The sequence below is a fragment of the Chrysochloris asiatica genome, unplaced genomic scaffold (genome assembly GCF_000296735.1).
Source record: "Chrysochloris asiatica unplaced genomic scaffold, ChrAsi1.0 scaffold00051, whole genome shotgun sequence".
NCBI lineage: Eukaryota > Metazoa > Chordata > Mammalia > Afrosoricida > Chrysochloridae > Chrysochloris > Chrysochloris asiatica.
In genome coordinates, this window is record NW_006408569.1 from 6,238,263 (window position 1) to 6,266,119 (window position 27,857).

A 27,857-nucleotide genomic window follows, 5' to 3' on the forward strand; every position below is an offset into this window, starting at 1 on the left:
TCACAAGGTTGCCTTGAACTATAAGGTTGGCTGTTGAAAGTCACCAACCAACCGCTCCTCAAAAATCCTTTACAGGGTCGCTGTGATTCAGAAGTGACTTTTAGGTAGTTAACAACAAGAGGATTAATCTGAGATTTTCAAAAACATTTATTTTCAGGAAACAAATTTGGGATGGAGGTGGCGGAGAAAACTCAATGAACTGAATGGAAAGTAGCCTTGTAGAACTTTGAACCAGTTTCACATTTTCTGCTCTGACTTGTCAGTCTTTACTGCTGCTGCTGCTTCACTTTTATGGGTTTCTGAGAATCAAAGGCTTGCTCAGATTGAGATAAGCTTCTCCATCCGCTCACATGTCTTCTTTCTTTTTGTGATTTGCTATTATTTCCATGTAAACCATTTTCTTTTATGTGGTGATGAAGGGTTCTAAAGCAGGTAAGAAATACAAACACAGAAGACAACTCTGACTCACTGCCTGCTATCAAGTCAACTCTGACTCACTGGGACACTACAGGACCAAAATGATAACAGTAACAAGAAACACACTGCCAGTTCTAAGCGTCCAGAGTCTTTTATCTGCAATTCAGAAAGCCAAATAGCACTAAAATCAACTTTGGGTAACTCCATTGCCAGTAACAACAGCTAACCTGAATTGGAGAAAGCTTCTTTATAATCTTTGATTTACCCCTCTTAGTATGATTGGTCAGAGAAGTATTGAGGGTTTGGACTATGGGTTGTTGTCCCTTAATGTTATGGGTATTCCTTAATATATGGTGGTGGTAGTTGGTAAGTGCCGTTGAGTCTTTACTGACTCACAGCGATCCCGTATGAGGTTTCCAAGGCAGAAAGCCTCATCCTTCTGAGGAGCAACAGATGGGCTCAAACCGCCAACCTTGTGGTTCACCATCCAGTGTTATTGTTAAGTGCTGTTGAGTCGATTCCAACCCAGAGTGACCCTGTATAGGGTTCAAGCTGGTGAGCTTGAACCACCAACCTTGCAATTCAAACGGCTTTACAGTCTGGCCCATTAACCCACAGTGCCTTAAATAGACCAAACAGTTCTGAATTCTATAACCCACACAGCCCTGAAGGAAACTGCAACTGGTGTCAGACTTGTTTTTACTCCTCTGTGCCCTACAATTGCAGAAACAAGCAAGGGAGGCTCCCCATTTCTGTTCTTGCTAGCCCCACTGCCCATTCTGTTGGTCTTTTAGAGCCTAGTCAGGGTGGGACCATAACCTGCCCATCTCTAGACTAGTCCTTCGCAAAGTGTCGTCCCCAGATCAGCAGCAGCAGCACCTGGGAACGTGTGGTGGTGTTATGTGCAGTCAAGTCGGTTCCAACTCATAGCCATCCTGTATAGGGTTTCTGAGGAGTGGCTGGTTGGGTTTGAACCACCGACCTTCCAGTTAACAGTCCAGTGCTTATCCTACAGTGCCATACCAGGACTCCTGGAAACTTGTTAGAAATGTAAATTCTTGAGCCCCATCCCACACCTACTGAATTAGAGACTCTAGAGGTAGACCCTGGTGAGCTGTGGTTTACCAAACCCTTCTGGGGATTGAGAGTTTTGACTATGGGTTTTACAGTCAAGTTTGAGAACCACCGTTTTAGATAGGGGTTGGCAAACTATGGTCCACAGGCCAAATCTGGTCCACCCAAGAGCACATTAACCAGTAGTCATGCAGTGTACCGGTTTACAGAACACAAAGTATACATGGGCTTAGTTGTGCTTACTTGTAAGTAAACACAAGTAAGCCCACGTGTCCCTAACTTACTGGGTAATGAATGTGTCCCTGGGTCCACTGCATGTTTTTTTGTATCTCCAGTAAGCTAAGAATGGTTTTGACGTTTTTTTTGTAAGTGGTTTAGACAAAATCAAAAGAAAAAATATAAAGTTTAGATCTCAGTGTCCATCAATAAAGTTTTATTGGAACACAACCAAGTTCATTCATTTACATATTGTCACAGCAGCTTTAAGATCCCTGGTGATACAATGGCTAAGATGCACAACTGCTAACTGAAAGGCCGATGACTCGAACCCCCCAGAGGCTCCTGTCTTACCTGCTTTACAGGGTCAATATGACTGAGATAAAGCACACGACAACATGTTTGCTTTTGATCAGCGGCAGCAAAACTGAGTAGTTACAGCAGGGACCATCTGGCCTGCAAAGCTGGAAATATTGACTATCTGGGCCTTCACAGAAAAACTTTGCTGACTCCTGGTCTAGATCAATGAAGACTATGTCAAGTCCAGAGGTACTGAGGCCTTTCTGCATCTGAAAAATGTCCCCATCTCCTGAAGAAAAAAAAAAAAAAATTGAGAAAACTTGCATTTCTGTGTGTGAAAGTTACTACGTAACATTACATGTTGAGGTCATAGTTTTAAATTAAAATAATCTTTGTATTATTTTGGAGAAGTAAGAACCAAGTTGTTGTTGTTGTTATGTGCCATAGAGTCGGTTCCGACCCATAGCGACCCTGTATAGGGTTTCCGAGGGTGTAAATCTTTACAGGAGTAGAAAGCCTCATCTTTCTCCCGCGGAGCAGCTGGTAGTTTCGAACCGCTGACCTTAAGGTTCGCAGCCCGATTCGTAACCACTACGCTACCAGAAGAACCAAGTAGTTGGTGGAAATTTTGAATTTCATCATTTTCAAATGTTTCATAGTCTTAAATGTTTACTTCTTTGGGCGGGGAGAGAAATTCATTTTTATGGTCTTTTTCTGACTCTTAACATTTCTGATTTAGGGAAATACTGCCTTTCATATAAGACATGTCCTGGTCAGATTGTGTTTTTAGTGTTGTATTTTCTGCCAGGTTTGAACCATTTAGATGACTTTTTACATGACTACAATAATATCCCAGGTAGCCTGTGGTTAGTTAACCCTAAGAGGAAGACTCCCAGCGAGATGGATCGGCAAAGTGGCAGCATCAATGGGCTCAAGCATAGCAACAATTGTGAGGTTGCCCCAGGATTGGGCAGTGTTACATTGTACTGTGCATAGGGTCGCTATGAGTCGGTACTGACTCGATGGCACTTAACAACAACAAATCTGCCGATTTAGGCATTGCCTCATATTTCATTTGTTGTGAAAGTATAAAGGGGAGGTGTGAACTGGCCATATGATTTGCATGATCTTTTCTGAAAACTGCATTTTCTTATCGGACAGCATTAAATTTTACTTTTAAAACCTGCCAACATCTGAAGTGTGTCTTGATACCTGTATTATGTTCAGTTTTGACTATGTTTTTCTTGGCCGCTTAACAGTGTACACTACGCAGCCCAATGGGCAGTAAGTCTTTACTTGTACAATGCATTGGCTTTTAGTCATAAATATGTATTGACTTCTGTTTGTTGTTGTTTTGTGTGTGTGTGTCTTAATAAATTGTGTTTCTTAGGCAACTTGTTCCAGAGATGGCATGTTCCCCTAGAACTCCAGATGACAAGACAAATGGCTAGCTCTGGTTCATCAGGGGGCAAAATCGATAACTCTGTATTAGTCCTTCTTGTGGGCTTATCAACGTTGGGAGCCGGTGCCTACGTAAGTAGAAAAGCTGCTTGGTAAATAAGTTGCCAAACAGCTCTCATTCGGGGCCTATTTGCAATGAATCTCCTTTTGAAACATTTCTGTTGGGGGTGGTGGATAGCCTTCGTTAAAGTGCCTACTGTCTAATATCCTAAGAGAGCCATTTTGGGAATGATTGAAATTTCATCTCCTATTGGTGGATATCTGCTCTTATCAATCATCTTGTCATTGTTTACTTGGAAGCCATTGTGATTGTCTGAGATTTGCCTCTTGGATGTGACACAGTATTCTGTGAATCAAGTCAGAATGCATTGCAGCTCCTTAGCACAATATTGGATTTTGACCCATTTTGGTCAGATATTTTTTTGTTTTCCTCAGCTTGAGATAAAAATTTTAAAAAAAGCAATCTTCAGTCCTAAATATTACATATTCCTAAAAGGAAAACTATCCCTGTATGTTACCCTAAAACTAAATGATAGAAGCAGATCCAGTAACTCTAATTGTTTGAGAGTAGAGTTTGCATGAGGTGAGAAATAATGGTGTTTTAACTGCTCTGTAGTATTGACAAATTTTAGCTCCTTAAATGAACTCTGATCAGCTTGGTTGCTCACCGAAGAATTGTTCTGTGGGTGTGTGTTTTGTTTTGTTTTCTAAGTTGGCAGGGTTTGCTGTGACTAAGCAGCTCAGTGTAAAGTTGGATCATGTGAGGTTGTGTGAACCAACTTTGGATAACACCTAGTAACATTTTCGGTTGAAGAGAACTTTTGTTTTACTTCATAAGAGCAAAACAGTTGGAAGCCGTGACAATTTTTGATCTTCCCAAAAGATCTAAAATCTTTTGAGATTTTAGTAAGGCAGTGAACTTACTTTTGTTCCTTGTTCACGAGGTTACCCAGAAAGGGACATGAGAAGTATTGCCCGTTACTTATCTCCTCAGACCCTGACCTGACTCCCAAATGCACAAGAAGAGGAGACAGCTCTTGATAGCTGTGAGTCAAATCAGAATTAAGAAATAGATGAGATCTTTTCACTCAAAACACAATGAAATGCTTAACTGAAAATGTAAAAATAAAAATATTTTGGAAGCACACACAAGTAATAAATAAAAGAAACTGATGAGATCTGTCTGATACCATACTTGGAAGAAATACACATTTTTCACCTCCAGTCCTGGAGCAGCAATTTTTTTTTTTTTTTTTGGCCCACTATGACCAAAAATGTCCCTCTGTCTTTGCATTGACTATGTCTTCATTAATATTTAGTACTGTTTCTGTTTCCTTTTGTTTCTTTCTTGGCCTTATCTTTGCCTACAGTTGTACAGGGTCATTACCTAGGACCCCCTTCTAGAGCACTAGCATCTACAGGTGCTTCTGGGAAAGATGGCAGCAGCCCTAGTATACTTCTAAAGTGTAGGAGCAGCAGCCACTGGGGCAGGAATTTACTGTGTAAGCTGCTTAGACTCAAATGTATTTAGGGGTAGGGTGGGCACTAATGAAAACTCAAGCCATTAGAGTATGATAAAATATTCACAGCATATGCTTACTAGGTATTTATTAAAGGGACATTGTCAGTCTCTCGGGAGCCCTCAGTGCTCACTGTTTAAACTGTTTTAAGTCCCATGGGACAGACCTAAGTCTGCACATTTAATGGTGGTTACAAATTATAATATCAACCCCTTTGAAACTTTTACTAGTCCCATAATCATTTGTTCTAACGCTGAATTATATTGTGCTTCCGTGCTCCATACCTATCAGGACAGTCCTAAATAGTAAGCCTTGAATCCTCAATTAAAGGTAACTTGAACACCCATCTATTTTGAGTCACTGTAGGTAAAATGTAATTTGTGTGTTTTGTGGGAAATATGCAATTCTCCTGACTTGTATTGAGCAAAGGCATGTTGCTGAATGCTACTGAGGAGGTCTGAAAGTTAACAATCATCTCCCTACCCACCCCCTACCTCGATCTTAAAGCATAACCAGTTGGCATTGTCCCTTTTGTAATCTTTCATTTGGCCACACTAGTGGCCCAAGGGGTACAAGCTAACAAGTTCATGTAGATTACTTTCTCAAATGCCTCATATTCCTAATTCAGATGCTCCCCTGGAGCATTAATGGTTCCATTTCATCTCTCTGTCTCATTTTTTTCCATCCATGCCACCCCTATTCATTCAAAACTCAACTAAACATTTGGATTCAATATGTTTGTGACACTTCAAACCTCTGATGACTATTGCTGTACCAGAGTTGGATGACCTCTACAGAGTTGGCCAAGCAAATTCTGTGTGCCAGCCCACAAGGCAGGGCTGGCTCCTGTTGCTTTCTCCCACCCTAGAAATGTCTAAAATGTACAAGTTCCATCTCAGGCCATTCACTGAAATGCCTCATTGCCCTCTGTGTTTATCCAACACTTGTAATAAGAAAGCATCTATACTACAGTGGTTCCAAGTTCAATGATAAGCTTTTGTCTACCTTTAACTGATTCAGCCTTGTATTAGTTGTTCAGTTCTTTTAAAAAAGCTTGATCTGAAGTAGCTTAGAATTTTTCCCTCTGCGGTTGGTAATTTTTTCTAGATAACATGTTTTTTGTCTTGGAAGATATAGATTTTTTTTTTTTTTTAAGTTTTCCTTGTGAATTGAGTGATACTTTACATAGAAGAATATCGGTTTTACACTCATCCTATCGTATTTAGTTTCATTGCAATGATTACAATCCTCTCCATGCATCATCACATCATCATTCAACAGTTCGTTTCTATTCCCTCTTTTTTTTTTTTTTAAGATGTATACCAAAACAGTCAGGAATAGGCAATCATTCAAACACCCAAAGGGCATACCCTGCAAGCCTGCCCCCTGGCCACCAGCACACAGCCCCTCTCCCCCCATGAGTGTAGAGTCCTCAGCTGCTCCCTCTCTCCATATCCTCATCTCTGCCTCCATCTCTGGCTTCTCTGGGTAGGGTCCTGCATTCTGTTCATGCCCTTCTCCCTTGATGGTCCTAGGGTCCTCTGTTTCTGGACTGTAAGATTAACTACTCCCCCATTTTTGTTACAATTGTGACAGTTGCAATTAGTCATGATAACAATTACTCACTACTGAATCATAAGAGTTTTATCCCCATCTCTTTTCACCAGACCTGTCTAGACAAGAAGAAAAGTATTCAGTGGGGACTCTATCTTTCCCCACACACTCTTAAACTAAGCTCCCTCTTGAAAACTTATAAGCCAGTCACTTCGTGCCTTTATCGTCCCCTCATTTTAGGTAGCCAGTGTCTAAGTTGCCCGTCCCTATCTACCCTGTGTACAGAGGGGATAGCATTGATCTTTGATGTGAAGACTACTTCCCTCTCTGTTGGTATTTTGAGCTACTACAGCTATAAGTCAAGTTCCTTGACTTACACTACAGCTACTACAGCCATAGGTCAGGTTCCTCAAATTGGAGCAATTTGCACTTGTTTCCTTTATCAAAATTTTATCTTCGTCTAGTTGAGTTCTGATCATGGAAGCTAGGTCAAATGGGTACTATCTGCAAGTTTTCATTTCCAGATAACTATTAACTTAAAATCAGAGCTCCGATTTGATGAGATATGGCTATGAATTGGTCCATGTTTCTTCAGAATTTGTTTTCCCCAAATGCAGAAATGCTAGTTTAAGTCTAAATATAAATACTACTGTAGCAGTTCCTGTATGGGAAGCTTGTTACCTTCTTCCCGCCAGCCCCTTGGGAAAAAAAACTTGGTGTGTGTGTGTGTGTGTGGAGAAAAACACTAATAACTAGTCCCCTCATATGTGTAGCTCGGTGCAGCCAGTTGCCCTTGAGTTGATTCTGACTCCTGGAAACCCATGTGTGTCAGAGTAGAACTGTACCCCCGAGGGTTTTAAAGCCTATGATCTTTGGGGAAGTAAATCATCAGGCCTTTCTTCTGAGGCCCCTCTGGGTGAACTCTGACCTCTAACCTTTTAGCCAGCAGTAGAGTGTTAACTCTTAGCGTCACTCAGGAACTCAATACACACTGTCCCCCCCCCACCCCTAGAAATATCTAGAGGTTAGGGGTGCTTTTCTTGGTCTGCTTTTTGTGTGAAGCAGTTAGGAGGTGTGAGCTGGGCTTAAGCTAGCTTTGGATATCCCTCTCAATATGAACATGTTGTTGTTAAGTGCCGCTGAGTCAGTTCAGACCCATAGCAACCCTGTATAGGGTTTCCAAGGAGCAGATGGTGAGCTTCAATTTGCAGTTAAAACGACTTTGCAGTCTGACGCATTAGCCCACCGTGCCACACCAGGACTCCCAATATGAATATAGCCCCACTCATGTTGATCAAATGAAGCCCTTCTTTTAGGTAAAAATCCCTTTGTTAAATGTTCTTGCTTTGCTTTTTTAGGTATGGGGATTTATAGTATCTTATGCCAAGATAAAACTTTCTGTCCAACGTTAATGTAAATTGAGTTCAGTTTATGAATTTATTAAGTTCAGTGGTAAATTCATTAAACTTTAATGTACAATACTTAGCTGCTTGCTCCATTCATCTCCCATGTTAAATGTTTCCATGCCGATCACCGGAGGTCCACGGTCCCTTTGGCAGCACATTATCTAATGGACTGCTCTGTACCAGGGCTCAGAGAAACAGTCTTCAAACATGTTTTGTGACCCTTCCTTAGATAGTTAGTAATCTGGAATGTCTTTTGACATCCAGTCACTTAAATCCCTGTCTTGATCCTGTGGGGCACTTGAATCTCCAGTAAATAAACTCTAGTGCTGTATGTTAAAAGAAAGAAAGAAAAACACACCAACTAATCATAATGATAAGGGGCCCTACATCAATTTGAAAGTGTAGAGGAGATAATGTATTTGAAATATACAACAGACTTCAAGCAAAGTGTTCCCCCTTAATAAATGTTTGTATGTAATTTCTCTCTCTCTCTCTTTTTTTTTTAAAGTTTTTATTGTGAATTGAGTGATAGTTTACGTGGGAGAGCATCGGTTGTACAGTCATGGTTTCATTGCAGTGATTATAATCTTCTCCATGCACATCATCATTCAACAGTATTTGCTTCTATTCCCTCTTTTTTTTTTTTTTTTGGTGGGGGGAATGTACACTAAAACACTCAGGCATTTAAACAAGCAATGTGCCTCCTGGTCTCCAGCTCAGTCCCCCTCTTCCCATGAGTCTAGAATCCTCAGTTGCTCCCTCTCTCCATGTCCCCATCTCTGCCTCCATCTCTGGTGTCACTGGTTCTCTGGATAAGGTCCCTCATTCTGCCTGTGCTCTTCTCCCTTGATGGCCCTAGGGTCCTCTGTTTCTGGACGGAGAGATTAACTACTCCCCTGTTTTTGTTACAAAACTTCTACCTTTAGAGTTGTGACAGTCGCAGTTAGTCATGATAACAATTATTCACTGTTGCATCATAAGAATCTTATTCCCATCTCCTTTCACCAGACCCTTCTAGACAAGATGAAAAGAATTCAGTTGAGATTCTACTTTCCGCTGCACACTTTGAAACTAAACTCCCTCTTGAAAGCTTGTAAGCCTGTCACTTTGTGCCTTTTTAGCCCCTCATTTCAGGTAGCCAATGTCTAAGTTGCCTGTCTATCAACCCTATATACAGAGGGGTGTATAATGTTTCTTAATAAGGTTTCTTCTGTTTCATCAGTGTCGGAAAAGGCTAGACCACTGAAGGAAAAGTGAATTACTCTGTGAGAATAGATACAGGTGGCCATGTTTCCATTATCTAAGTACCTTGTAGTTACTTCTTTAGGGTCTCACTTCTCTTGTGGGTGGCTTTAAGGAACAGAACTGCATTTTCTCACAATTCAGGCTAAAAGTCCAAATTCAAAGCACTAGCTCGCGGGATAAACTTTCTTGGCTCTGGGAGAAGCTCCTTGTCTCTTCCAGCTTCTAGTCTGTGTTCCTTGATTGTCTGGTGAGTTTCACATGGCACCTGTCCTTCCCCATTTGTTCTTACTTGTCTCTGTGTCTATCCTGCTCCCTGTAACTCAGAAGTGATTGGTTTTGGGTCACAACCTATGTGGATATGACCTTATTAGCATGAAGAAAACCCTAGTACCAAACAAGACTGCTTCTGCAGGCATAGGGGTTAGCATTCCATAGCGTATTTGTTGGGGGCGGGGATACAGTTCAACTCCTAACACCCAGTACAATTTGGATCAGGAAACTTTATGTCCCAGCTGTCTATCTGGGACCAGGACCATATAGATGGATTTCACAGCTTGTGTCCAGCATAACCCCAAACCCCTTTCTACTTACCCCCTTCTACTTGATGTAATGAAGTTTTATCCTTCTTTCTAATTTGTTTCCCTTGAATAACATACCTTTATTTTTTTCACTTGTTGTACCTTCAGGATTAAATACAAAGAGTGTTCTTTACATTGCTGTTATGTTGTTAAGCACCATTGAGTCAGTTCCGACTCACAGCGACCCTGTATAGGGTTTCTGAGGAACGGCTGGTGAGTTTGACCCGCCAACCTAGCGGTTCAAAGTGACCTTGTAGTCCAGCACATTAACCCACAGCACCACAGGACTCCTGTTCTTTCCATAGTCTAAGAAAATCTGAAGCGGGAATAGTTTTATTTGCTTATTTTATTTTTTTACACTATTTTTCCCATTTTCATATCATATATATATAGATAGATACATAGATATGTATTTATATGCATTATATGTATTTCTGAAGATAAAAATAACTGCCGTAGTGATTTTAGCATAGAGGAATCCACCTCATATAGGCAAAAGCTTATCATTTACTTGAAAGACTAATGACATTAGAACTGGTGTGAGCTAACTGTGTGGTGAAATCTGTTTTTGCATGTTTGGATCTGCAGGCCTACAAGACAATAAAAGATGACCAAAAAAGATACAGTGAGAGAGTTTCAGGGTTAGGGTTGACGCCAGAAGAGAAACAGAAAAGGGCCGCGTTGCCTGGTGAGTATCCACCTTGCCTCTCACTCTGACTTGAGACTCCATATACAAAGGGGAAATGAATGATAAACAGTAAAGGTGCTGTTTAAAAGATGTCTTCTAGAAGCAGTGAGGCTGTGAGGTAGGAAACTTCCAGAAACAATGGTTTTACCCCAGAATTGGCCAGTATTTGTTAAAGCATTCAGCTAGAATTTGGGTTTAAGAATACAGTGAGTGAAGACTTATGATTTTTGTTTTATTTTATATTAGACTCAAAAGATAAACTTTTTAACAAAGGCAGCTTTGGTGATTGTAATCTATTGGAAAAGAGATAAAAGCTAGTTTGGGTCTGTCATGTTCTACCTCTGAGACTTTGGAGTTTCACGTTATTACAGATGTATTTGTTTTCCTAAAGCCTTAGCTATCACTTCCATCCCAAATGATTTGCTTGATTTTTTTTTTTCCAAAGAGGAATGCTTTGATCCTTTAATAAGCCAAACAACTCTGGGTGGGTGATTTTTGCATTGGTTTCCTCAATAACATCGTATTCTCTTAACTATGTAATGATCCCCAGTTGATCTACTGGGTTTCCCCCCTTTCTTACTAACAAAAGGTGAAACTGAACTTGGGGTTTTCCTGTTGGTCATTAGGAAGTGAACGGGAGGGGCAGAAGCTGGAACCTGTACTTTATAGTACTTGTCAGAAATAATGAAATCTTTCAGTGAGGTTTCAGTTTTGGTAAAGAATGAATGACACTGGCAAATCATCCACGTCTTTGATATTTCTCATGTGTGAAAGTCAAAGGACTACTTGCTTAGCCTCTCCCCTCAGGCTGCTGGGGCGTTTGCTAACATTATGGTCGCTAGCTTTACATAAAGGATAGAGACAAGCGTTTTTTGTAATACTAGTGACAAGCAGTATTTTAGAAGGTTCACCCTGTCTGGATTCTTGCTTCCAGCCTCAGAAGGAGAGCCAGTTCCTCAAGTCAGGGCACCAAGTCATGTTCCTTTCCTGCTGATTGGAGGAGGCACTGCTGCTTTTGCTGCTGCCAGATCCATCCGGGCTCGGGATCCTGGGGCCAGGGTAAGGGGCACAGCATTGGGCTTGGTCCAGGAGGTATCGTCTGAAAGCACTTAGCCAATGTGGCCACTTGGACATGAGCCTTTTAGAAGATTTGATTCTGGTGAGTAGCGTTGTGTCTGTGTTAAAGGTACTGATTGTATCAGAAGACCCTGAGCTACCTTACATGCGGCCGCCTCTGTCGAAAGAACTGTGGTTTTCAGATGATCCCAATGTCACCAAGACACTACGATTCCGACAGTGGAATGGAAAAGAGAGGAGGTATGTGCACGTCTGTAAACTGGACCTCATGCACTCCTTAATTCATGCGCGGGGAGTGGGTTCCGACCATGTGCAGGGCGTGGGAGGGCTGATTTAGCTGCACACGGTGTTCAGCTGTGGCGCACACTTGCAGCAGCGGCAAACAATAGGCTGCATAGGCGAGAGTCCTGGACTCCGCTACCAGGCGTGGTGCTGTTCCTGCTCCTGGAGGGAGCCAGGACCTTTATAATTCCACTGCTCTAGTGGAAACAAGCTGCCCTGCACCGTCATGCCGTTAGACTTGCCTCGGCAGGTCTCTGTGAGACCCTGAGAAAGGGACTGTTGAATGGCATTTTCTCTGGCACCCTAGTAGGCATTGGCAATCCAGGAGGAGGGCTGGAAACACTTAGGAAGAGCTGCTTTGCCAAATGTGGCCTCAGGGACTGGGAGCCTCTTCCTTTGGAAGGACTCTTTGGATCTCTTGATTCCAGTACCGTGTGCTTTCCCGTTCATGGTCCTTTTGATTCTGGGCTGTATGTTACAGATCTCCCCACCTCTGTTACCCCCACTGTCATGGTCCATTTTGTAAGCAGGGTGCCTACTTCCAGTTAAGCTAGCCATTCCTTAATTAAGGTCTCAGAGTTAATTAAGAGATTAATCTCAAGAGGTAGACCTAGCTTTTCCACTGACCAGCACAATTCTGGACAGCTTAATTGGTGGATAGGTGAATGCCAGCTCCTTGGTCTTGCTTCTGGTTCTTACTTTGAAACGAACCTAAAACTAGAGCAGGGTCTCTCAATCTCAGTACTGTTGATGTGTGGGGCTGGAAAAGTCTTTGTCGTAGGGGTGGTTCTGTCTTCTAACAGTATCCCTGGCATCTGCCCACTAGATGCCACTAGCACTCCGCCCTCTTGTGACAATGAAAAATGTCTCCAGATACTGGCAGGTGTCCCCTGAGAGTAAAAGTGCCCCCAGTTGAGAGCCACCAATGTAGAATACCCCTGTGTAAACAAAATTTAGTGGCCTGACTTTGAAAGGAGACTTATCTTGGAAAATGTCCCTAAAATTATTTTCATGATGGAAACCATTGCACTTGAGTTTTGGTGGAAGCTGACAGGAATTCCAAGTACATGTAACATTTCCTCCCCCTCCCCCTTCTCTGTGTAGCATATACTTCCAGCCACCTTCTTTCTACGTCTCTGCTCAGGACCTGCCTCACATTGAGAATGGTGGTGTGGCCGTCCTCACAGGAAAGAAGGTGAGCTAGTAAGCGGCTTCCTTGTCAGGCATTATACCCTGACTGCTGTCTTTCCACTGCCATTTGTGGCTGTCCGATCTTTGTAGTTTACCAAAGAAGGATCGAGGCAGCATATTCAGTCTGACCATTGCCAACCCCAGCAGCACTGGTAGCACAATGGGCTAAGCATTGGTCTGCTAACCGAAAGGTTGGTGGTTTGAGGCCAACAGCTGCTCCGGGGGAGAAAGATGGTGGCAGTCTGCTTCCATAAAAGTTTACAGCCTCGGAACAGCTCTCCACTGTCGCTCTCCACTATCCAGTGGGCTCTCTGACTCGGCAGCAGTGGGGTTGCTTGTGTTTTTGGTTTCTCGCTAGTCCACGCTGTGTCCCGCTGGGGAACGCATATATTTATGTAGGGCTTGTGGGGATGGGAAGCGTTGTGGAAAACTGAGAAAGAGTGAATGTAATGGCTTCACTTGTTTTCATCAGACAGTTAGTTATCTGTGAGTGGAAAGTGTGGAGATTGAGTAGTGGGATTGGAGTGGAGGAGGACAAATGAAAGGAGGCCTCTGGAAAGCTTGACCCACCCTACGCCTGTCTTTTGTTCCTAGAACAACCAGCAGTGCCCCATTGTGGCATTTGTGATGATTGTTAGTGCTTTTTAGTATTCTTGTGTGCTGTCGAGTCACTTCCAGCTTTCAGTGACCCTGTAGGACAGAGACCCGCCCCATCAAGATTGTGCTGTTTATGAAAGTAGACCGCTACATTTTTTCCTAGAGTGACTGGTGGGTTTGAAACATAAACCTTCCAGTTAACAGTTAAGTGCTGTCGAGTTGGTTCCAACCCATAGCGAGCCTATATAGGGTTTCCAAGGAGCTACTACTAAGCTTGAACCGCCAACCTTGGGGTTCTAACCGACTTTGCAGTCTAGCACATTAACCCACAGTGCCACCCCAGTGCACTGGTAGTGCTTGTTAGACTGTCTTGACTACTAGACTGTGAAAGTCGTTCTCACTTACTGTAGCACTGGGCACACACATTGATTGCACCAAAAGCACACACATTGCCATTGAGTCGATTGAAGGCGCGCCCTGGTGGCACAGTGGATTCAGCGTTGGACTGAGAACCAAAAGCTCTGCAGTTTGAACCCACCAGCCTCTTTCTGAGGCTTTCTGCTTCCATAAAGACTGACAGCCTCAGAAACTCTATGGAGTAGTGGTACTCTGCCCCACAGGGTTGCTATGAGTAGGAATGGCACATAGTAGGTGCTTAATAAAGATTTCTTGAATGAATGGTTTTACAGCTAGTAAGTAATGGAGTGGACTGGAACCCTGATCCTCTCTGACTCCAAAGCTGGAGCTCTTAGCCACAAGAAGGACTAGAGTGCAAGGGCATAAGGGTGACAGTAAGAGCAATTTCAGTGATCTATACTTGGCCCAGATTAGTTGGGAAGGAACAACTGATCAACTGGAAAACTGGAAGCAAGTCTAGATGTGAGTGAAACTGAGAGAAAGCTGGAAGGACAGAATAGAAGGCCGAGCCAGGTTCCAAGGTCTTCGGTGACTGGACGAGTTTGTGTCCAAAATACTCCCACAGCCAATGTCTGTAATACTGAGGCCCAGGGGTTGGGGGAAGTGGGGAATGATTGCTCATGGGTTTCTTTCTGAGGAAAGAAAAATGTTCTAGAATTAGGTAGTGTGATGGTTATACAACTTAGTGAATATTCTAAAAACCACGGGACTGCATCCTTTGAATGGATGGGTTTTATGTTGTGTGAATTACAGCTCAGTAACAATTTGATTTTGAAAGCCAGCTCATCTCTCCCTTTCTCCTTTTGGTATGACTACACCAGGTGATCCATCTGGATGTGAGGGGCAACCTGGTGAAGCTTAATGATGGCTCTCAGATAACCTATGAAAAATGCTTGATTGCAACAGGTACGTGTTTCTGGAGATGGCTCTCTTCCCAGGTACAGTCCCTTCACGTTTTAGAGCCAGACCTTCTCTCCAGAAGGCCTTATTTACCCAGAAGCAAACAGAAGTGTACAGACCCTGAAGTGGGCATCTTCTCTCAGTGCAGTGCCCTTCTGAGTTACCCTTGCTGCTCCTTCCAGTGATGGCATGGGGGTGTGTAGACGAAGGCTGCCTTCTACCCCACTGCCCTGTGCCCTGAAAGTGGTAGAGTGTGTGGCTTCATTGTCAGTTCCAATCAAGATGGAAGACTTAAAACACACACACATAAAAGCTGCTGTCATTGAGTCCATTCTGACTCATGGTGGTCCCGTGTCGGAGTAGAACTGTGCTCTGTAGGGTTGGAGTGGCTAGTTTGGGGGGAAGTAGATTGCCAGTGTTTTCTTCCAAGGTGCCCCTGGATGGGTGTGAACCAGCAACCTTTTGATCAATAGTTGAGCGCTTAACCAATCGTACCTCTCAGGGACTTCCAAAAGCCCAAAGCAGTTTCTTGAAATGGAAGGGGGCCTTTTGACTATGAGAAGGATGGGGCCCTTGAAGGGAGCCTCTCAAATCTGCTTCTCAGAGGAAATGGATAAAAGCTTGCTGTGTAGCGAGGAGAAGGAAAACAGAGGCGTCACATCCTGTTGATGCTGCGTTGACCCTGGCAGGGAGCACACACCACAGCCCAAGAAGAAGTTAGCCCCGCCTCTGTTGGATGATTCTTCGGGCCAGCTTCTGCTTCTTAGGCTAACGAGGTTTCCTCCTCTGACTTCCAGGAGGCACTCCAAGAAGCCTGTCTGCCATTGACAGGGCTGGAGCAGAGGTGAGGAGCAGGACAACGCTGTTCAGAAAGGTAAGTGTCTGCTGTGATGCTTTCACTGTGTTGGTTTTTTAAAAGGAATTTTAATCTTGGGGTCCCAAATACCCACCTGGGATTTGGGAGATCCAGGTTCTGTGTATGGCCCTCCTATAGACAGTCCTTTCCCCACTCCATGCCTCAATTGCCTCGCTCGTGTTATAAGCTGCTAAGAGAAAAGGTTTGTTTGGTGTTTTTATTGCACACTGGTTTCTTCCGATTGCTTTTCCAGCATTGTTTTTCCTGATGCATTTGATTCACGGGCACTCTTTCTAGCCTCTTGGCATTTTTCATAGCAAGTGCTCTTATTGAGACTTTGGGGAGAAAAGTTGGAGCACCTAAGTCAAAAGGGAAAAGGGGTGTTGCTTCTTCACATCATGCTTTGTTTATCAAACAAAACCACTATTGTGGCTATTTGATAAGATTTGCTCTTGATAGAACAGGTTTGTCAGCCTGTTCTGTTGTGGGGCTGTCCTGTGCATCATGACAACCAAAAATGTCTCCAGACATTGACAGATGTCCCTTGGGGGGAAAGGTAGTGAGGGGATTGAGAACCACTGTTGAGAGAAAAGCAATGTTTCAAATGACATTGGAGGGAAAAACTGGTACAGTGATGTAGAGGCTATAATGGAGCCGCTTTCTCCAAGAAGATTTTATCTGCAAATTATTGTCGTCAAGGAGTTCAGAGACAATACTTCCTAGGTTTATAATCCTAGGCCCCCTTGGGTTGGAAAGTCATTGGGTAAATCGGAGTGTTCCTGCAGATTGGAGACTTCAAATCCTTGGAGAAGATCTCACGAGAAGTCAAATCGATTACGATTATTGGTGGCGGCTTCCTCGGTAGCGAACTGGCCTGTGCTCTTGGGAGAAAGGGTGAGTCTTGGGGAGCAACTGTGTTATCTTTCTCTAGTCTTGTATCACGTGCTTTTTGGTGGACTCTCACAAAATCCAGGGACGGATTTGCCAGGATCCTTGAAAAGCATTTCATTAAGGTTCATGTAGAGAAAAGTTAAGCACTGAAATTAGTTCCATTGTGGGATCCCTCAGTGACTGAAAAACTGTCATCTGAGCAACTTAGCAGGGGTACGTACCATCCTCCTTCATTCTGGCCTCTAGGGGAAGACTCCTTAGAAATAAAATACAAAGTGAGTTATTCAGATAGGAAAGGCGCTGAAGGCTACAGAAATGTCTGTCTCTTGCAGCTGTTGCTCCTTGTAAAAAAGTCCAAACCTCCCTTCATTCACATGATGACTTTCAGCTTGACAGATCTGTGAACCATGTCTCTTTTTTTAAAAAAATTAGTTGATTTCGTTTTGTTGTTGAAATATACACAGCGGAGCACACACCAGTTCTACAGTTTGTGCACATCTAATTCAGGGACACTGTTTACATTCACACCCTCCTTTTCTGAGTTGTTCCTCCCTCATTATCAGAAAATCATTGCCCCCTCAGCTCCCTAGCTAACCTTTCAAGTTGCTGTCCATTTGACCCCATATCAATGGTTCTTTCAGAGAGCACAGTACTCGGGGCAGACAGTCTTTATTAAGTAAGCTAAGCTGTTGGCAGCCATTTGTCTTAATGGAATTCTTCAGCTTCTCAGGAGGGTGCTTACTCTTCAGAGATCCCAAAGCACTTGGGCAAGCCTACAGTGACCACATGGGTGTAAGTGCACCCGAGTTCACTGTCGGGAGTCTAACGGAGGAACAATGCTTCTGGCACTGGTTGTATTTGCCTGATGAATGAACGCCAGCACCATGGCCCTCTGCCCCATTGCCCCATGATGGGAGCTCTGGCCTGGATTGCATCTTTGCCCTGTGTTTAGACCATGGCTGCTGATTGTGACTTGATTTTTCTTCTGACTTTCCTTGGGTTGCTTTCTGCTAGACCTACTCTGTTTCTTCTTTGCAGCTCAAGCCTTGGGTACAGAAGTGATTCAACTCTTTCCTGAGAAAGGAAACATGGGGAAGATCCTCCCTGAATACCTCAGCAACTGGACCATGGAAAAAGTCAGACGAGGTAGAGCGACTTCTCCATAGGATGCCCCTCTCTTTCTTCTGTGTTAGGCCGACTGCAAAAAGTGTGCTTCTTGACCTGAGCACTGTCACCTAGCTGCTGAAATGCTTCCACCATTCTCCAGTCAGCCAACTTTATGGCAGGCTTCGGGATCAGAGGTAGTACATTCTCTGAAGTGCTCTCCAATGTTGCCCAGGTCCTGATGGTTCTTGGTTTCACAACGGGATGCCTCTTGTAGTGTCCCTACTTTCCAGGGCAGTGGTAGGCGGACACGCTCAGCCTTAGGTCTTGTTTACCGTTACAGAGGGGGTGAAGGTGATGCCCAGTGCGATTGTGCAATCAGTTGGAGTCAGCGGTGGCAAGTTACTCATCAAGCTTAAAGACGGCAGGAAGGTAAGGAGGGGAAGAGAGATCTTTCGGCCTGTCTCCCCCGTCCTCATTTTGTTTCCTGCATTTGATACCAGTAGATTCAGCTTCTTGGCAGCCGTCATTATCCTGTTATCCTTTTCAGAATTCACTGCCCCTTCCTTGTTGTGTACATCATAACAAATTGTGGATAACATTGCAAAGAATGGGAATTCCTAGAACACTTCATCGTGCTCATGCGGAACTTGTACGTAGACGAAGAAGCAGTCATTGGAACAGAACAAGGGGATACTGCGTGGTTTCAAATCAGGAGAGGTGTGCGTCAGGGTTGTAGCCTTTCACCAGACTTATTCAATCTGTAGTCTGGGCAAATAATTAGCGAAGCTGGAATATGTGAAGAACGTGACATCAGGATTGGAGGAAGTCTGATTAACAATCTGCAATATGCAGATGACAGAATCTTGGCTGCTGAAAGCAAAGATGGTTTCAGGCACTTACTGATGAAGATCAAAGAATACAGCTTTCAATATGGATTACACCTCAACATGAAGAAAACAAATTTCCATACAACTGGACCAATAAATAGCATAGTGAGAAACAGGGAAAGGAATGAAGTTGCCAAATATTTCATTTCACTTAGCAGTCAAGAAATCAAATGACATATTGCATTGGGCAAATCTGCTGCACAAGATCTCTTCAAAGTGTTCAAGAGCAAAGATGTCAGTTTGAGGACTAAGGTGTGCCTGGCCCCAAGCCATGATATTTTCAGTTGCCTCATATGCACATGAAAGTTGCACAATGAATAAGGAAGACTGTAGAATAAATGATGCATTTAAGTTATGGTGCATATGGAGAAGAATATTAAAAGTGCCATGGACTGCCACAAGAACAAACAGATGTGTGTTAGAAGAAGAAATACAGCCAGAATCCTGCTTAGAAGTGAGGATGGCAACGCTTCATCTCTCATGTGCTTTGGACATATTATCTGGAGGCACCAGTCCCTGGACAAGGACTTCATGTTTGGCAAAATGGAGGGTCAGTGGAAAGAGGAAGACCCCCAATGAGATGGAGTGGCGACAACAGTGGCCTCAAACATAACCACAATTGTGTGGATGGTGCAGAACCGGGCTGTGTTTCCTTTTCTTGGATGTGGGGTTGCTATGAGTCAGAACCACCGTGACAGCACCTCACAATAATTGTCCCGTGATTAAAATATTAGAGTCAGAGTAGTCACTTGTAAACCGCTTTCCTTGGGCCTCTTCCTATCTGTGGCACAGATTTTCAAGTCTGTGGCAGATTTCTCCTCATGTAATATGGAGTATGTGTGTGTGGGGGGTGGGGGGGTACCTCTTTGAAGTAGAATATAAAATCTGTTTATCAGAGGGAAATTAACCAATACTCTTTTTAAAAAGCCCCTATTCCTAGTGATGCAATATGCACTTGTTGTATCTGTAGACCTAAGTGGAAATTGTGGTAGGTGACTAAATTCTTTCTTTTTTTTCCCAGGTAGAAACTGATCACATAGTGGCAGCTGTGGGCCTGGAGCCCAATGTTGAATTGGCCAAGACTGGCGGGCTAGAAATAGACTCAGATTTTGGTGGCTTCCGGGTAAATGCAGAGCTTCAAGCACGCTCTAACATCTGGGTGGTAAGTGCGAACATCTCTGCCCCACGTGGGTGAACCTCACCCCCAGCATAACCTAATAGGGGAAAGTGGAGGGTAGAGAATAGAAGCCTGTGAACGGCTTGATTTACTAGGTCAGCTATGGCCTCTGGCTACAAGCTAGTAGCAAGTGAAATGAACAGTGTGAGAGCCCTTCCGGCTAGACCCAGCATCTTGGCTGATCCTTTGCCTTCCCCTTTGCTCCCGCGTGAGTCTAGGGAATGAGGGCAAAGCAGCTTTATTCCGTATTCCTTAGAAAGGAAAAGCACTCCTTTCCCATTTTCCTTTCAGTACTATTTTTAGTTGTTTTTAAAAATCTTTAATGACACAAACAAGACTGTAGTATGGAGGAACCCTGAGGTCATTTCCCCCATTGTTAGAACATTACAAGTGTATTGTGCTTGGTTATGGGTTCTGCAACCAAGGGCATAGGCACAATCGAGGTAGGGTGTTTCTCTCTTTCAGTTTTTTTTTTTAAGATAAGTGTGCTAAGTTTTTTATTTAGGTTTTTTTAACTTGTAAACGTACTACATGCTCACTATAGAAGAAACAAATAAGAGGGAGAAAGAGGAAAAATCTTTACTTGGTTTGCTTGTGCACGGGCTTTCTCCTTTGTTTCACCTGGTCGTGATGAGCTTGTGATATAGAAACATTTGTTTCCTGTGTGTGTGTGTGTATGTGTTTTTTTCCCCTTAACACCATAATATAAGTCTTCCCCACATTACTTCAGACTTTGTTAACAGTTGAATGACTGGCTAATATTCCATTAAGTGGATTTCATAGTTGAGTTTGCTGTTGTTCACTTGTTGGCTTTTGAAGGTTGCTCTGGGGGAGTCTGAATAGTCACAAAGATGAGCAAAGAGTTAAAGATCTCAAATACCACATCCTTCGTGAAGCTAGGGGCTCTCCCACTCTCGATTGGAAACACTGTGCTCAGTTCAGCTGAAGCTCTCCTCCATCACCCTTGCAGCTCGGACCTACCCTTTACCTTTCTCACCCAGGTCATGCACTGCTCGTAGGCAAAGTCCACGTCCGTTCATCTCTGCAATCCAGACACCAGCCTAGTCTGTCCACAATAAGTACTCAGTCAATATTTGTGGAGTGAGTGAATGCTGAATAACCCCCAAGAGCCTACCTTGAGAAAGGCTTATAGATAGAGGCAGTCACATTGAAAAGCTGGTCTTCACCATCATAGAAAACAATAGTCTGCAAATCATGGTCATAAAAGAGCCTGTCTCTGATACGGGCAGAATAAGAAGAACTAGGCTTCGGCTGTAGTATATGAGATTTTGGTTAGCTGGGTGGAAGCATAGAATACAATTTAATCGCTAGAATCTCGACTCTTTCTGATAGTTTAGATATTTTTCTAGACTGTCAGTGGAAACCATTAATATGTTGGCATCACAAGGGTCCTTTGAGCCCCCTATCCAAATTACGTTGTCTTTAACTTGCTTCTTTCTTCTCTTGTGTTCATGTTCTGTGTTTGTTTCCAAAGGCAGGGGATGCGGCATGCTTCTACGATATCAAGCTGGGTAGGAGGCGGGTAGAGCACCATGATCACGCTGTTGTGAGCGGAAGGCTGGCTGGAGAAAATATGACAGGTGCTGCTAAGCCATACTGGCACCAGTCAATGTTCTGGTAAGAGTTGTGTGCCTTGGGGATTCAGTTTGTTAGAATGCAGAATCAATGGAACCAGGAGTATGGTTTAATTTCCTTGTGGGCCCATCAGCTTCTTACGCGAGGGGGTGATTTCATCTCATCTCATCGTGTCCATGCGTTCTAACCCTGAGTGACCATTCTGGTAAAAATGTCCTGAGTGGTGTCAGGCTCAGAGTGTGACCTGCAGCCGGTGATACCAGAGTGTCCTCTTAGATATGTTGTTAAGTGTCTTCAAGTCAGTTCTGACCCATAGTGACCCTGTATAGAGTTTCCAAGGAGCAGCTGGTGAGCTTGAACTGTCGACTTTGTGGTTCAAATTTACTTTGCACTCCAGCACATTAACCTACAATGCCACACCAGGATTTCCCTCTTATGTGTGCTGCTGGTGGTGGTGGTGGTGGTGCTGTGTCGTGGAGTCGATTCCGACTCATAGCTACCTTGCAAGGGTTCCCAAGGCTGTAAATCTTTACAGAGCAGAAAGTCTCATCTTTCTCCCTTGGAACAGCTGGTAGTTTCAAACTGCTGACCTTGAGGTTAGCAGCCCAACTTGTAGCCACTACATTACCAGAGCTCCTTGTCTTAGGTGTACACGCTAGCATATTTTATTTTGTTTGGTGCTACTAAAACCTTAATGAGCACAACACACTGACAGAGACGGGCCACTCGTTTGGAACCCGTAAGATCAGCACTTCAGAGACAGGCACACAGAGGCACTTCTTTGCGTAATGAAAAGTCAGCAGTGGCCATTCCTGAGGACCAGAGCTGGCCCTAGTTGACTCATTTGTTGATTTGAAAGATGGGCTACAACAAAATTTAAAAAAAAAAAAAAAAGTGTCAAGGTTTCTGAAGCCTCTAAGCTGCTCCAGCTTGAGAAATTCTCAGCTGATGGGAGTACGTTTTAGGGAGATCACACAGAATTTTATGTGTGGGCAGCAAAAAAAATAACATGAATTTCAGGGTCAACTCATGTGAGATACTGCAGTTAGGAAAAATAGTCCTTAACTGTACAATTATCAGTTAAGGCCCAGAAACAGGATCCAAGGAGTCATTGTAGACTAGTCCGTGAAGACAGCAGTCCAGTGTGCCCCTGTGGCCAAGAAGATAACAGTGCAGACACCAGAAACAAAGCAACTTAAGTGTCCTCAACGATTCTAAAGCCGTGGTGCCCAAAATAGTCCGTGAGGTTCCTAGCACATTACCAACGGCATGATGATGATAGGAAACGTTCCCAAGGAGAACAATAAAAATAAAATGACCAAAAGATGAAGGTATCTCTTTATAAGAAAGCATATTCTGGTCTTGGAAAATGAAGGCTCAGAAGAAATACTGCCAGTTAGCAGAACCAATCTAACACCTCAAATTCTGCATTCCACAAATATGGTGGCACTCTTTAAAGCTTCAGAAAGGCAGTTTCAGGACAGCAGGACAGGTTAAAGGAAGGCTGTTGTTTTTTGTGTACATCTGCCCCCCCCCAAAAAAACAAAAAAAAACAGGGACTAGAAGCAAATACTGTTGAATGATGATGCACGGAGGAGATTGTAATCATTACAATGAAACGAGGAGTGTAAACCCGATGTTCTCCCATGCAAACTATCACTGAATTCACAATAAAAACTTAAAAAAAAAAAACGGAAGACCTTTGTTGTTAAGTGCCATCATATTGGTTCCCATCCATAGCGACCCTGTATAGGGTTTCTGAGGAGCAGCTGGTGGGTTTGAATTGCTGACCTTGTGGTTTGCAACCCAGTGCTGATTCTCCAGTGCCACACCAGAAGTCCTAAAGGAAGGTTGTTGTTGTGAAAGTGTGTTGAGTCAGTTCTGACTCATAGCAACCCTGTATAGGGTTTTCGAGGAGCGGCTGGTGACCTTGAACCATCGACTTTGTACTTCAAATTGACCTTGCAGTCCAGCACATTAACTCACAGCAGCAGACCAGGTCAGGTGTTCAAACCCACCAGTTGCTCCATGGAACTGACTCCACAGAACTTAACAACAATGCAAGTATAGTAACAACTCAAAGCTCAAAAAAAATAAATATTTAAAAAATAGATATTTTAATTCTGAATTGACTAGAACAAAAAGATCAGCTTATATGGTACCTTTGGTATGGGTTGCACCTCAATGTAAAGAAAACAAAAATCTTCACCACTGGACCAATAAATAACAACCAAGTAAATGGAAAAAAGATTGAAGCCGTCAAAGACTTCATTTTACTTGGATCAACTGTCAGCACTCATGGAAGCAGCAGTCAGGAAATCAAACAACATGTTGCATTAGCAAATCTGCAGCACCAAGATCTCTTTAAAGTACTCAAGAGCGAAGATGTCAGTTTGAGGACTAAGATGCGCCTGACCCAAGCCATGGTATTTTCAATAACCTCATATGCCTGTGAAAGTCGGACAGTGAATAATGAAGACCATGGAAGAATTAATGCATTTGAGTTATAGTGTTGGAAGAGAATATTGAAAGTACCATGGACGCCAAAAGAATAGATCTGTGTTGGAAGAAGTACAGCTAGAGTGCTCCTTGGGAGCCAGGATGGCCAGAGTTCGTCTCTCATTCTTCTGGCATATTATCAGGTGGGACAAGTCGCTGGAGAAGGATATCATATTTGGTAAAGTGGAGGGTCAGAGAAACAGAGGAAGACCCCCAACAAGATGGACTGGCACAGTGGTAGCAGCAATGGACTCAAATGTAGCAACGATTGTGAGGTTGTGCACTGGATCTCTGAGTCGGTATCAACTAAATGGTACCCTAAGAACAACAGCAACATTATGATCCACATGGAACTACCCTAACCTGAAAACAAATTCTGAGCTAAGGGACCCTGGTTTAAAAATGTTAAATGCCATCATAACAAATGAAATTAGTACAACAAATGAAATAGTAAAAAACAAAAACAAAGGAAGGTGGTGGTGGTTATGTGTTGTCGGTTATGTGGAGTCGGTTCTGACTCGTAGTGAGCCTGCATAGGGTTTCCGAGGCTGTAACTCTACGGGGGCAGGAAGAGTCACCTTTCTCCTGTGGAATGGGATGGCTGGTAGTGTCGAACTGCTGACCTACCAGAGCTTCTTTAAAGGGTGTTGTTAAGTCCTGTCAAGTCGATTCTGACCCATAGCGACCCTGTATAGGGTTTCCAAGGAGCAGCTGGTGAGCTTGAACCACTGACCTTAAAGCTCAAAAAAACTTTGCAGTCCAGCACGTTAACCCACAGCGCTACACCAGTACTCCTAAAGGTGAATGGTAAAAGTGTAGAACTCATCACTCCCCAAATATTTGCACCGTTTTCTGGCTAGGTGATGTGGATAATGGCTTCTTAAGGAACGTAAAAGCTGAAACAATATCATCCTGTTTTCTGATGATTGTCCCTTGCTACCCTAGTGGGAGACAGAGGACTTGGATGTTTCTCTTGTTCTTTGGCTGGTATCAAAGTGCTGGGTGTTAGAATCCCTTGCTAGAAACCCGTCTTCTCTCTCCTGCCTTAGGAGCGATTTGGGCCCTGATGTTGGCTATGAAGCTATTGGCCTCGTGGACAGTAGTTTGCCCACAGTTGGTGTTTTTGCAAAAGCAACTGCACAAGACAACCCCAAATCTGCCACCGAGCAGTCAGGTAAGGGAGTCCATCACTTTTCTTGGGAGAGTGGTGAGAAGCAGTGGTTCTAGTTTTCCTGAACAAGGGGTCTCTGTATTGGATCCGACAGTGAGTCTGTCTTCATGGTGCGCTTTAAGAGAAACCAAGTCCAAAGTCTCCACTTTATTTATAGTCATCTGAGCTCGGGCAGAAGCTGTTTCCTGGTCAAGGCATAGTCTCAGAGATTGTGGGTCTCTGTGCTAGCGGCCGGCCTGACAGTTCTGTGTGACGAAGAAGAAACTCTTTTTGTATTTTGGTTTTTGCTGCCTGCTTATCCTGGGAAGGACCTGCTGACCCCCATGAGTCCTAGGCAGTGAGTACTGGACTGGGAAGTCCTCGTGCTGCCACGAATTCCAAGTGTGATTTAGATGGGAGGCACCTCTTTTGGAATGGACTTGTCTCCCACACACATCTTTTTCATTAACTCCTAGGCCTTGCTCTCTCCCCCTCCTCTGACCTTGCCTCATGTTATTTAACCTCAGTGTCCTTTTGCCAGAGGTGTTTCAAGGGCAATTAGTTCTTTTAAGAAGATAAAAAGTGAGATCCGTGCCTCTGTAGGGCCTTTTCCTATGTAATTTAAATGTTCCACATGTCCCCACTCCTTAATTCTGACCTCTCCTGGGAAATGGAGACAGCAGAGGAGTCAGGCCTTTCTAAATTCCAGATCACTGCTCTGGCCACTGGGTAGTATTACTCGAAGCCTGGTTGTTCTCAGCAGGCAAATTGCCCCCTCCCACATCGCCATTTCCCTCCTCCTCCTCCTCCAGGAAGAATCACCTTGACTAGGTTTCTCCTGTACGGAAGCTGCCTTTTCTGGCTTTGCTCAAATGTCTCTCTAACAGTGTTGTCTGTGAGAACTTTCTACACGGATGGAAATGTTCTATCATTGCTCTGTTCAGTTCATTAACCACCAGTCATATGGCTATTGGATACCTGAAATGTGACTCGTGTAATTGAGGAACTCAGTTTTTTATTTTATTTAACTGTAATTAATGTGAATTTAAATAATTACATGTGGCTAGCTGATGCCATACAAGAGTGTTTTTCAGAGGGTACCAGCAAGTCTTCTGTAGTGAATCATGTCTTACTAAGCAAATGTTCTGCTTAGTAAATTCCATTGTTGAGCGAATGAACAGCTAAATAAGAAATCCTGATATCAGGAAGTAGCTATGGCCTACATATAAAAGTAGATGCTGGGAGCGGGGAGTCACTTGGGGCCAAAGTGACCCAGTACCCAAGAGCTGACAAGGAAGAACTTTCCTGGGCTTTGTCAATGGAAAGAGGCTGGAAAAAAGGTTGAGGGGACATAGAAAAGCAAGTAATCTTGAAGCAGGTTTCTAAAGGCATTTATCTTCTAGAATTTTGTAAGTTCATAGTAACTGAAGTTTTGCCTTTGTGTGTGTGTTGGGGACTGGCCACAGGAACTGGAATCCGATCAGAAAGCGAAACAGAGTCGGAGGCCTCAGAAATCGCTATTCCTCCAAGCAACCCGGCACCTCCACAGGTCCCCATTCAAGGGGAGGATTACGGCAAAGGTGTCATCTTCTACCTCAGGGACAAGGTGGTGGTGGGGATCGTGCTCTGGAACATCTTTAACCGAATGCCAATAGCAAGGAAGGTAGGTGCCTGTCAGAATTCTGAGAGGAAGAGGGGAGGTGCCGGTGGGGAACTGTCCCTGTGACTTCATCAAGTGCCCTCTCTGATAAGCACTGTCTGCCTGGGTCCCATAGCACTCAGGCAGAAGGAACGGATAGCCTTGGCTTGGGAACATTCCTTTTTTGACTTGGGACTTGACTGGGTGGTCGGCGAGTTGGCACCCTGCTCATACTGGGTTAATAGAAAGCTGCTTCACGACTTCCACGTGGTGTGCTGCACAGACTGGCCTGTAGGCACATGGAGTGAGTGACCCTGGGTTACTTGTTCCCTCAGATCATTAAGGACGGTGAGCAACATGAAGATCTCAATGAAGTAGCCAAGCTCTTCAACATTCATGAAGACTGAAGCCCCACAGCGGAGCAGAGCGGGCCAGCACTTCTCCGTTTGTCTGTCCCTGGCAGCGAGGAGCATGGGGACCGGCGCCGTTTTTTATTGAGCTTCCTCCTCCTGTGTGTCTGAGTGTGAATGATCAAGTCCCTTGTGAATATTTTCAACCATGTAGATGAATTCTTAATGTTCACATCTCTAAATAAAAAACCTGACTCTTCTAAATTAAATTCTGGTCTCTTTTAAGCAGGGAGTGAAGGGAGGATAGCTAGGCATGTGAGCACGCCGGCAGATGGGAGTCACTGTGAAGTGTGTGGCTTCTCAGCCCTGTGGTCCCCACTCGAGACTTCTGTCCATTTCCCAAACTCTTCTCAGCAACCCCTGTGGTCTCGGCCTGTAACACTTGACCTTGTAACTTCTGACCCCTGACCCCTGCTCTAAGGACATGCCCTACTTCTATGAAGACTTGCCTGGCCCTGCTGTCCCACAAGGGGTGGGGATGGGAATGGGCAGAAAAGACCTATGTCACAAAAGGATGGCTTCAGAGGCCTGGGCATCGCAGGTGCCTGGAGGGAAATGCACCCTTGAGGGATCATAATTGCTGACTCCCCTGCTCACTGCCCCTCAAAACTATAGAAATTGCTCCTCTCCCAACCCCTTTCATCTAAAACACGCTTTTAGCATACCTGACTTCAAAGATAATTTCCTGAAAGTCAAAGTGTCATCAATCAGCTCTTCGTTTT

At 43.8% G+C, this 27,857-nt stretch overlaps 1 protein-coding gene across 2 annotated transcripts in view; it reads left to right on the forward strand.

Annotated features, from left to right (window-relative positions):
* AIFM1 (apoptosis-inducing factor, mitochondrion-associated, 1) overlaps positions 1-27,146 on the forward strand; it is a 37,690-nt gene extending 10,544 nt beyond the window's left edge. Inside the window, exons 2-16 of one of the 2 annotated variants that reach the window (XM_006862830.1) lie at positions 3,398-3,540; positions 10,360-10,459; positions 11,394-11,518; positions 11,646-11,776; positions 12,923-13,013; positions 14,845-14,929; positions 15,721-15,797; positions 16,565-16,673; positions 17,709-17,816; positions 18,118-18,206; positions 19,686-19,826; positions 21,337-21,479; positions 24,986-25,110; positions 26,553-26,749; positions 27,061-27,146. In XM_006862830.1, coding sequence (XP_006862892.1) covers positions 3,398-3,540; positions 10,360-10,459; positions 11,394-11,518; positions 11,646-11,776; positions 12,923-13,013; positions 14,845-14,929; positions 15,721-15,797; positions 16,565-16,673; positions 17,709-17,816; positions 18,118-18,206; positions 19,686-19,826; positions 21,337-21,479; positions 24,986-25,110; positions 26,553-26,749; positions 27,061-27,132 — 1,736 coding nt within the window. In that variant the 3' untranslated portion in view covers positions 27,133-27,146. The remainder of the gene's footprint in view (positions 1-3,397; positions 3,541-10,359; positions 10,460-11,393; positions 11,519-11,645; positions 11,777-12,922; positions 13,014-14,844; positions 14,930-15,720; positions 15,798-16,564; positions 16,674-17,708; positions 17,817-18,117; positions 18,207-19,685; positions 19,827-21,336; positions 21,480-24,985; positions 25,111-26,552; positions 26,750-27,060) is intronic. The other variant, XM_006862831.1, reaches the window with a different exon arrangement.
* The last annotated feature ends 711 nt before the right edge of the window (positions 27,147-27,857 follow it).